At 33.8% G+C, this 11,805-nt stretch overlaps 1 protein-coding gene across 2 annotated transcripts; it reads right to left on the bottom strand.

Annotated features, from left to right (window-relative positions):
* Positions 1–1,222: 1,222 nt before the first annotated feature.
* LOC104242676 (transcription factor HEC2-like) lies at positions 1,223–4,188 on the bottom strand. Of its 2 annotated transcripts, XM_070171634.1 has the most exons (3): positions 4,107–4,188; positions 2,292–2,363; positions 1,223–2,107 (listed from the first exon to the last, which is right to left on the bottom strand). In XM_070171634.1, exons 2-3 carry the CDS (start codon positions 2,341–2,343, stop codon positions 1,440–1,442), a joined length of 720 nt encoding a protein of 239 aa, XP_070027735.1. In that variant the 5' UTR covers positions 2,344–2,363; positions 4,107–4,188; the 3' UTR covers positions 1,223–1,439. The 2 variants fall into 2 exon arrangements, with proteins under 2 accessions (XP_070027735.1, XP_009796053.1); XM_009797751.2 differs by lacking the exon at positions 4,107–4,188 and having other exon boundaries at positions 2,292–2,657.
* Between the last annotated feature and the right edge of the window lie 7,617 nt (positions 4,189–11,805).

Here is an 11,805-nt window from a genome sequence, read left to right as displayed (position 1 = left end):
GCTTTCTCTAAATTAACAACTTGTTCACAAAGAGATTTTCTATCATTCTCAAAGGATAAGTCATTGGGTACTATTTCCTCAACTAAAGGCTCTTGAAGAGGGTCAGAAAGTTCTTTACCTTTAGAAGAGGATTTCTTAGTGATAGAACCTCTAGAAATAGTGCCAGAACTAGAAGAAGGAGTGATGGAACCAGAGGAACCACCACGAACGGATCCTAGGCTACGAAGCCTGCCACCTCTACCCCTTCTATGTCTTACAGGGGCGTTGGGGAAGCTATCAAGAATTGGGATTCTCTTAGGGTTAGGATTCGGAGATGCCATTGCAGAGAAAGGATGAACTAAAGGAGAAATGAACAAAAGTAAAGAGTAAAGTATCTGTTAAGGGTTTATGAAGAAGAAGACAAAGGAAAAAAGGTTAAATATGTATATAATAGCAACCGTCAAACAAAGAAGCGTAATGATGGAAAGCCTATAATAAAGGCAACTACCACTTCGTAAATAGAGGGGATGAAGAAGCCTTGGAAAAAGGCTGCATAATTACAGAGCCAATCAGAAGGTGACACGTGTGCAGAGCATTAAATAGAAAAAGACAACTGAAGCGTTAGTATTGTCATAGCATTGATTATGGCAAAAATTCTTTTTTTGTGAAGATCCACTTCCCAAATATTTAATTGATAAACAAATGGAAAGTGGGGGGGACTATCTGTATTGGGAAAAAACTGAGTCTGTATATTGAAGATGACGTGTCATGACACGTGGACTGGTCAAAAGGTCAAAACGCAATAAATAGTCAAGAGGCACGGGCGACAACAGATATGGGGAGAAGAAAGCAACATAGGTGTGGACCGTTACTCAAATGACACGAGTCTCGTACCTATTCAAGTCATTTAAAGACCGAAGATCGGAAGAAGTTGAAGATACGAATCTGATGACATAAAAGAGTCTAAATACAATATTAAACATCAAATACGTTAGAAAATTTGAATTAAATAGAAATGATTGTGTAACGTTTCTTTTAATGTCATTTATTGCTCATAATTGTCTCATTAAGACAAAGACATTACACCTTCTCCTAGAATCAACTATAAAAGGAGAATGACTCAACATCTATAGACACGAAATATTATTGAGATTACACTGAAATACAAAACTACTTATTACTTTATTATTCTCAGAAGTCTTCTATTATTTTCGTCTCCAGATTATCAATAACCCGGATTTCTCTTTATTTCTAGCTTTGACCAAAGACTCAGATTTTTGGTTAAACAGTTATAGATCATTATTCTTTCTATCAAATACAACATGCATGGTAAGGCTAAAAGATCATAACACAAGTGACATTGACACTTTCTTTCTAATTTACAACCCCACAAATTCAATTTGTACTAACAACAAAGAACAACTTCTTTCTCTTTCTTTTTCTTGAAATAAGGAGTCAAACTAAGCATCTGCATATTGTTGAATATTTTGATAACTTTTTGAACTCACAGGTAAATAATTCCCACTTAAAGACATTGGCACAGGGAATCCTAATCCTGTAGCAGCAACAGAATTTGATGGCCTATTTGCACCTGCTCTTTCCAATGACTGCACTTGATTTTTCAAGAATTTCACATAATGAATTGCTTCATCTAACATTGATGCAGTGTCCATTTTAGTACCACCTGGTACTAATCTCTGTAATATTCTTATCCTTTCACTTATCCTTTCTCTTCTGTGACGTGCCGCGACGCTTTGTGGATCAGTTGATATTTTCACATTCCTTCTCTTTGGTGGTTTTACAGATTCAGGATCTATGTTAATTGGTTGCATTGCTGCAATTCTGAATATCATTTCTCTCATTGCTGCCATATTACTTCGATTCATCGAATGGGAATTATATGCACCAGAACTACTACTACTAGAGTTATTGGCTAAGAAATTTTGAAGGGTTGAAGGATTTTGATAAGAGTTAGTAAATGAGATATTGGTTGAAGGTATGTTTAAGAAATTTGGTGAATTGTGATCGATTTGATGAGGGAAATAATTAGTGTTTCCATTTCCACTGCTGTTGCTGTTGCAACTTCCTTGTGGACTAAAATCCATCATTGGCAATTCAGAACAGTTACCTGTTGAGACAAAATATAATTAAGCAGTTAAAAGTATGCTCTTTCTAAATTAAAAAAAAAAAGGCTATTTGTAAAGGCTCTTTCTAAGCTTTCACTATGCGCAACCTTAGTCTACATTTATGCAAGAGGCTATTTGTACTGTTTAAATTTTTTAGATGAGGTAGTTACATAATTCAAACGTTACCAGTGGAGAAGTCGGGAAGTTTGTCCAATTGCATCATGAGCATCAACTCCATTTGATCTTCAGAAGCTGTTGCTGATTTGAGCATCTCAATATCCATAGCTTTTGTTAGACTTAATAATCACTCTCTTTTATACTAGAAAATAAAATAAAATGAAGAAAAGAAAAAAAAGAAGATGATGGGGTTATTGGGATAGAGGGATGGGTAAGGTAAAGAGAAGAGAGAGTAAACTGAGAGTTGTATCAGAATGTTGCAGAGTGAAATGGCAAAGGTCTGCTACTAGTAGTGGTACTACTACTGCTGCTGCTAGTGTTTTAGCTATAGCTGCTTAGGTTGGGGAGAAGTGAAAGAAATGAAGGGAATAAAATAGTGATATTGGAAACAGACCATCTAAGCCTCAGTGGGTATTGAAGGCTATATATAACAACTACGGAGTAGTTTTATTATTATATAGTATATAGTATATTATAGTGCATATTTGATATTTTATATTCTGCTGTAGCAGATAAATAATCCGGTAAGAATATAATACCAACTTTTATTACGTCATCAAAGTTGGTAAACTTTTTTTTCTTTCCTTCTTTTCAAATGTTTTTAAATATTCTTTCACTAAGAAAACGAAAAAAAACATACTAAAAATGATCTTCTATTGGAGGCTTACAGCTAAGCTATGTTGGAACAAGTTATAATTTTGTTTATAATCATTACTCATTTTTATTTTTTAATGACCATCAGTTGTGCTTGTTGTTATTTATTTTATGTTAGTATATTAGTAGAGAATGACCTTTCCAGATATATGTTTTTTTTACTAATATAAAAAACAATTGATTTTTTAATTAAAAAAGTAGATAGAAGAAGCAGTAAGATTATTCCCAAGAAGGAAAAGGGTAAAGATGTGTGAGGATAGGCCCACAAATTGGAGGGTTTAGATCTACCAACTGTAACAGGGATGCCATAAATGCTTTTGATGGTGCATGAACTATATAATATTAATATATTAAAATAAATAAAAGTAAATAAATTAAATGTATATATCAAATCTAAACTTTGCTCTCTCAAGTTTCACTTTGTTTTTGTTATAAAGAAGCCTTAGCTAAAACCCCACACACACATGACAGAAGTCAGAGGTCTCACGCTCACCCCGCACTTAAATGAGTCAACTCGATCGCCGGTGGCCGGTGTGTCGGCGGTGAGTGAAATTTCTACCTTACTACGGAGATAATTGTATAAGTCGTACGTATCCGGTGGCGAAACCAAGAATTTTCACAAGTAAAATTTAAAAGAAGTAAAAAACAAGTTTCATTAAAGAATATCTAATATTTATTATATACCTCTAAAATTAATATTTTATTTATATACATAATATAATTTTTCGAAGAAGGATAGTTAGTTAATAAATCACCCTTGATAGGCTGTAGCTATGCCTCTGGTTGTATTGATTTATTAAAACAACGTAACTTGATTTTGTAGATGTATTTGGAATTATAAAAGTTTAAAACTTTGCTTGTCCCAAATATTCTTCAGTTTTCATTATAATCATTGGGTACATTTTTAGCGATAATCCTTCGTGAGAAGGTCCTTCCTTTTTCAATACAAACACAGATAAATGTGTGAAATTATAAAATTTTCAAGAATATTAAATGTTAAAACTTACAATTTAAGTGCAATGGGTTTAATATAAATTTTAAAATTTGAATCAATAAAATTTAAATAATGAATTGAAACTTTACCATACACCTAGTAAAGCATCAAGTTGGGATGAACGATGAGAGGTGGTTGTATTATTACTGGAGGTATAATGATAGACTGCAACTTACAGCTTAAAGGTTTAAGAGGAACGCATTTCGAGGTGGATCAGCTCCTGCAGTAACTACTGTTTCATGTGCTGTTTTTAAGCTAACGAACTTACCTGTGGTGAACTGCTTCTCTTCCTTTCGACTACTGTTTAATTCTCCTGTTATTAGTTAACTCAAAAAAAAAAATCACTTTCTTTTACGGTTATCTCCGTATAACTTACTCCCCGGTTCACAATAAGTGATCAGTTTACTTTTTTATTTTGGTTTAAAATAAGTGTCCAGTTAGGTAATCAAGGAAAAATTCAATTTATTTTTACTCTTTTACCCTTATGTGCATATTCCTAAAAAGTTTTCTCACTCCTCACTATAACTATGTGACCAATATTTAATAGAAAGAATTACAAGAAAATACACATGACTTCACACCATAACAAAAAATGTCACATGTTTTTAAATTTTACCCTACCTAGCCCATATTGTACATATTTTGAAAGCATTAGCAAATTCAAAATCTGCATTCTTACAACTATTGCTTCTAAAAGCTATAGAGTTAAATATGTGTTCTCACAACCACTCTCTCTTCTTCTCACATCTTACATATGCTTCAACGGGCCGTGTATTTTCTGTTTCTCCCCCTGTTTGCAATGTCAGAAAATTAAAGAGTAGAAGTCCACCATTAAAGGCCATTCAAGCTTTGCTTTCGAAAGTAGGATTTTTTGAGTTTGTTAGTTGTTTGGATTGGGTGTTGTTCCAATTGATTGAAAATATCAAAAGGTATTCAAAATTTAAATTTGAAAGTGATTTGGAGTAGATTTGACCAAGATTTGAGTTAAATTTCAGAAAAGACACAAGGTAGAAGACGAAGTCAGTTTTTTGTATAATTATGTATAATCGCGTATAATAGTGTATATGAGTGTATAAACAAATCTTATACACCTTTATACACTTTTATACACCTTTATACAAGCGTCTGTAGACGAACTTCTTTCACGATTTCCATTCAAAACCAGTCCAAATCTCTATTAAATGACTTCAAATTTTATATACAACCTCCTTATACTATTTCTAACAAGTGTAAATAACACCCACTCTAAAATTTCTCACAAAATCAAATTCGAAATTTAAACCCGCATAATTAAGCTTGTTAAAAATATAATTTTTACCACCCAAATGGATTTGGTTTGTTGAACGAATATTTGAGTCACAATTACTGATTCAAAAATTAACTTAAATGCTTGAGTAATATTTTTTAAAAATTAAATAGTAATTACGAGAATCTATTGGAGTTGAATGTTGAGTATTAGCCTATTATTTTTGGGCTAGTTAGTTGTAAATTGAAATATGGGCTATAAAATTGAAATGTAGGGAGTCAAGTTGTTCTTATGTGAAATTCTCCCTATTTAACAAAGGTAGTTTAGTCATACTAGGTATTTTTGTATAGGATTTAACATTTTCTTAATGGGCGTGCTAAAAGGAAACTGGTCACTTATTGTGAACCGGAAGAAATATTAGTTATGAATTTGAGTCGTGAAATCATTCTGCTTGAATCAAGATACAATGCTTATATCACATTTTCTTGGGAAATGGTCCTTTTCCGGGTTCTACATAAATACGAGATGTTTCGTACACCGAGCCGTCTTTTTTTTTCTTCTTATTGTAGAGGCCAGAAATTCCCCTCACTTATTTTCTCTTTGCTATTATCTTCCCCAAAGGTTATTGTGGGATGAATAAGATTCATCCACTTTTTAATAAGAGGTCTCGAATTGAGTACCGAAAATAAAAAAAATTTATAGGAGTGCTTCCCTTGTTAATGGTCTTATGCGGTACAATTCGGACTAGTTAGGGCCTCAATGCCGATATTGAATACCATGTGGGAAACCAACAAAAATAATTCTACCACCCAAGTTGTACGATCTTTTCTTATAGCTCACTTCTTTTGTTCTAGTTTTATTTTCTTAATCAGACAAAAGTTTATATCAATAAATTAAAATATTTTAAACTAATAATCATATAGTATGTATCGTGAGTGAAGTACCTACCCTCTAGATTACTCTCCACTAGAGTTACCCCTTACCAAAAATCAGAAATTTTTAGGAGAATCTGGTTATGGTACTGTATACCTAGCTAGCTATAAAAATTTGGATTACAAAGATCATCTAGTCAATATAAATTAAAATGAGATAATAGCGCTAGTTTGAAATCTTTAGTTGTGCAGTTTCTAACATCTAGTCCATACTTTCCCTCTAGCGTAACTCGAACCCATGACCTAACGGTCGTGGGTGGATATGCTTTTACCAACTGAGCAAGCCTTACTTGTCACTTATTCTTGAACTTAATTAACTAATTGATACATAGTTTAATAGTCAACGAGAGTGAGGGAGGTAAACCGAATAATTCAAGACAGCTTTATCCTTAGTTTCCACATTCTTTTTATCTATTAACCCTTGGGAATATAATGGAAAGAAACAAAGACGTTGTGCATACATAGTTATGCCAATGTTGGACTTTAAGCCATTGGGCTTTAAAAGAGAAGAAGTGTGAATTGGAAATGGAGGGAAAATGAAAATTTGAAGAAGTGAACTTTTGTCTTGCACTTTGTCCCTCATTGGTGAGGGACAATCACATTTATGTGCTTATATATAGATTCACTTCTTAAAGCTCTTAAAAGGAGTTGAAGAGAATGAACCATCGCGCCGTCGTCGTCGCTCGCTCGGCTTCGGCTTCGGCTTCGGATTTGGAAAATGATCGATAAGATCGGCAGTCAGGTTCAGAAGGCCTCACTGGCCGCGGTTCTGCCGCGACCGCGGTAGAATCGCGGCAGTCAGATTCAGAGAAGCTCTCTGGCCGCGTATTTTCTGAAAAGGCACATTTCCAGACACCTCTTCTGATATTTGCCTATAAATTATGAGGCAAGGCTGCATCTTCCAGATACGAAAAAGACTCTACAACTTCTTTCTTTCTGAATATACTGCATCCTAATTCGCAGTCTCTCTCTCTCAAATTCGTAAGTGTGATTTTGCTCCGTTCTTTGAGTTTGTTGGTATCCTGCAGTTTGTATTGCCACTGTTGCAGGAAGGTTTATTCCGTTTTATCCTGGGAGGATTTAATCCATTACCTTGGCAACGTGTGAGGGGGTTAAAATTCCTTAAGGACGCACAAGAAAATTGTGGACTCGGAATATTTCTGATTCTTTACTATTTGATATATTTCTTTATTCTTCTAACAGTTTCCTGAATTTTGTTTTAACTCAGTATCGTTCACAGCCAATAGAATCATATAGGGGCATACAATAGAACAATAACCTTATATTAAAACTAATGGAGTACTACTTTTTAAGGATTCAATATATCACAGTTAATTAAACTAAGATGGATCTTGAACATTCTTATTGAATTAATACCCGAATCGGTTTCACATGGAATGTTTATATGTGGGAGAGATTTACATAACTCATCAAAGACAAATGTAATAATCTCGAACAACTTTCTTGCATCATGTCTGTAAGTTTTTGGGATCGTGAGTCGCCCATGTGAACCGATCCGATCCAATCTTATCTGACCCGTAAATAAAGAATTATCTGTTTTTTGTAAATAAAGAATGAACAGTTGTGTTACAACTATTCAATCTTATCCTTAAAAGGAGGGAACAGTTATAATTGTTCAAATCCTTTTTGAAAAGGAGAGGGAACAGTTATAACCTAACTGCTCAACCTCTCCTAATAAAAAGGGGAAGTCTTCTGCTTCAAAAGAGAGAGCACGAGAGACATTACGTAGAAAACAAAAAGGAAAAACCGGCAAGAAGGAAAAGCAATCATAACTTTCTAGATTACATCATCATACTAAAAGACATTTAGTTTGTGAACTTTGACCTTGATTTCCTAGTGAAATTAAAGGAGACTTGGGACAGATTCTTTTGGTAGCAACAACAACAATATTCGATGCGAATTTAAGGTACATAATCCGTTATTTTTTCTCCGAATTATATTACATTGGCATCAGAGCATGGTTGAATGATCCGGTTATTCATGTAAATTGTCTTGAAATCAACTGTTTTATAAGTTTAGGTTGAGATTTTTTGTTGTTGGCTAATTTTTGACAAGTTTCAGAGAAAACCGTTTCTGGTTTTTTGCGTTTTGGCCATCGCTTGTTAAATATTTTGTCCCAAGACTTTTATAATCATGTTCTACTCATTTTGAGCTTTTCGAAAATATATTATATGTGAAAAACAGATTAAAAACCAGTGAGATATGATTTTTTGCAGATTAGCAATTTTTGACTATTTTTCTGACGAAAAACTGCTTCTATATTCAGCGTTTTAGAAACAACTTGTTAAATATTTTGCCTAAAACTTATATATTCATGATATACTCATTTTGGGCTTTTCGAAAATATTTTTTTTGTGAAAAACGGAATCTTCCAACTTTTAAAAAAATCCTTTTATGATCTTTTTTGTCTTCTACCAGAAATTTGTGACATACGTTGTCGCATTAAATGGTAATAACCATACTTCTGATTTCTTGTTCCTATTTCAGATATGTCTGAACGGGAACATGCTCAAATTGCTCCAAATGGGAGTGATATTGATAGAGGAGCAAAAAGAAATAGTAGAAGAATGTGTCGCAAGAGGATCAAAACTCTAGTTGATTCAAATTCAGAGCCTGAAGTCATAAGAAATGATTCAAGGATGAAGTAGAATCTGAACAGAGAAATAAGGGCACGTAAAAGGCAAGGAAGAAGACTTCTTGAGGATTTCAAGAAAATAAAAATGGCTCTTTTTGTCTCTCTGCTTGATTTTCTCAAATTTTTTAGGATACAATTAGATGAAATTCATAGCAAATTCCTTAGTGTTGAGGATAGGGATGCCTTCGTCATTCTGTATCATTCTTTATCAGATTTTTGAAAGAATAAACTTATTGAAATTTATGGTGAAATTGGGCCTAATGAACCATTATGGAGGTTCTTGTGGGTCTAGGAGCGAGATGGGTAAAACTTTTCCATGATAACTTAATTTAGTTAAGTGTTTTTTTTATGAACTCCTTTATTTTATTTTTGATATATTATGAATATATATCTCTGTGTTTTATCCTATTTTGGATTGGTTGTTATTCTATGTTACTCTAGAATATGGTGTTAATAAAAAGACTCAAAATCCTAGTGATTATAGTCTTCATCATATTAATGCACATTAAGAAAAATTTTAATTTTGGTTAAATATTTAGATCGTATATGATAATTGGATACTTACATATCCTTTCAGTTTCATACTAAATGTGAAACCTTCATTAGAATTAATTTGCTTGAATGTGTATGACACATGCATAATTGATAAATAAACTTGCGTGATTGTCTCTTAATTACAGACATGGCATCAAAAAGTATTATTGCTGACTTAAACAAAGGTGAAAAACTAAATGGTGACAATTACGACATCTGGAGTCGTACGATATGGTATGTCCTAGATGAGCAGAACGCTTTAGAAGGCATAAACCATGTTCTAAGTCAACCAGAAGAGGGTAACACTGCTCAATACAGATGAAATCTCGAAGTTTATAGAGCTTGGAAAAAGACAGATTCCATTGCACGTGAAATCATTGTGAGTTATGTGGTTGATGAACTGATTCGTGAATGTGAGGAATTTCCTAATGCTCATGCCATGTGGGTACACTTACGAAGAACATATGGGGGTACTTCTGTGACCCGTCTTAGACAGCTGACTATCAAGTTTGACACTTTCAAAAAGCATCATGATCAAAGCATCAAACAACACCTTAGGGTGATGTCAAACATGATAGCACAACTTAAGAGTGTTAGTTACATTCTCTCGGATGAGCAACAGGTTCAGGCAGTGATCCGGTCTCTTCCCAATAGTTGGAAATATTTGAAGGTTAACTTGACCCACAATGAAAGTATAACATTTTTTCCTAATGTTGCTCGATATGTTGAACTTGAAGACGAGCGGCTTGATGTTGTTAAAGCTGCTTCTAATGCCTTTGGGGTTGAATCTAGTGGTACAAAGTGTTCAGGCTTCTAGCGCAAGAAAAATTAGAAAAAGAAAGGAAAGGGTAAGGAGACCGAAGAAGGATCCTCTGAGAAAAAGAAGAAACCAAATTCCAAGAAGGGAAAACGATTTTTCAAAAAGAGAGACAAAAACAAAATGAAGTACTACAATTGCCAAGTTCTAGGGCATTTTGCTCATGAATGTACCGAGCCGAAAAAGGTATCATTCCTAAATGCATCTTTGAGTGTTGTGTATGTTTCAAGCACTTCTTTACTAACTGAATCTTATGTAGATTATAGACTCAGGATCCACCGACCACGTTTGTCGAGATCGATAAGCATTTGTGGAGTTTCGTCGAGTTTCACCTGGATCAAGGTGGATTTATGCAGGAAATAGTGCTAGACTTGAAGTCAAAGGAATAGGCACTTGCAAAGTAGACTTACGTGATGGCCGATCTTTGATGTTGCATGACGTCCTATATGCCCCAGAGATTCAACGAAATTTAGTATCTATCTCTGTTTTATTGGATGTTAGTTTCGATTTGTTTTTTAGTAGAAATGATGTAAGAATATCTCTAGATAATGTTTTATATGGTTTTAGACTTTGTTATGATCGTTTTTAGATTGTAATCCTTCAACTTATGACTATTATGTTAATCATTGTGTAATGGCATGTTATTCAAGTAACAATGATATAGATGTTATTACATGACATGCAAGATTAGGTCACATATGGCAAGATCAAATGAATAGGTTGGCAAATGAAGGGCATTTAGGTTCTTTCTCAAAAATTGATATGCCAACTTGTGAAAATTGTCTTGTTGGAAAGATTATGCGTAAACCATTTGGGAAGGCTAAAAGAGCTGAATTCCCACTTCAATTAATCCATTCTGATATTTGTGGTCCAATGAATGTGAGGGCAAGGTCTGGTGCTGCATACTTCATTATATTTACTGATGATTTCACGCGCTTTGGTTATGTCTATTTGATTTCTCATAAATCTGAAGCACTTGAGTGCATTAAAAGATATATGAATGAAGTTGAAGATCAATTAGATAAAGGATGTGAATATTTGTCAAAACAATTTGAAGAACTATATACTGTAAACATTATCAGACTATTAACTACTCTTTATACACCTCAACAAAATGGTGTAACTGAAAAAAAGAATAGAATATTATTGGACATGACAAGATCAATTATGGCACAGGCAAATTTGTCTATCTCTTTCTGGGGAGATGCATTATTGACTGCAACCTACATATTGAATAAAGTGCCTTCTAAATCAGTATCTTCCACTCCTTATGAACTTTGGACTGGTCATAAAATAAACCTAATTGATCTATGACCTTGGAATTGTGCTGCATATATTAAAGATCGTTTTGGTGAGTTTGGTAAACAAAGTCCAAAAGGAAAGAAATGTATCTTTATTAGATACTCAGAACGTTCCAATGGGTATGTGTTCATTGATGAATTGGAGGATGGAAGTATTACTGAAATTGTATCATGAGATGTCAGATTTTTGGAAAATGATATTCCCAAAAAGGGGTGAAATAAATGAAGGTGAGCTTCTCTACGAAATGTTGAATTCAGAAGATCAGATAATGTCGTCAGACATACTTGATAGATCAATGTATCAAGAAATGGTTCATGGTCCAAGTGGGAGTTTTGAATCCCAAAATCCTATAGAGGAATCTAAACTTCAATTACGTAAGAGTACAAGA

Source organism: Nicotiana sylvestris, chromosome 4 (genome assembly GCF_000393655.2).
Source record: "Nicotiana sylvestris chromosome 4, ASM39365v2, whole genome shotgun sequence".
Lineage (NCBI taxonomy): Eukaryota > Viridiplantae > Streptophyta > Magnoliopsida > Solanales > Solanaceae > Nicotiana > Nicotiana sylvestris.
Note: the sequence above shows the minus strand (reverse complement) of the source record. Positions and strands in the feature narration are given on the sequence as shown.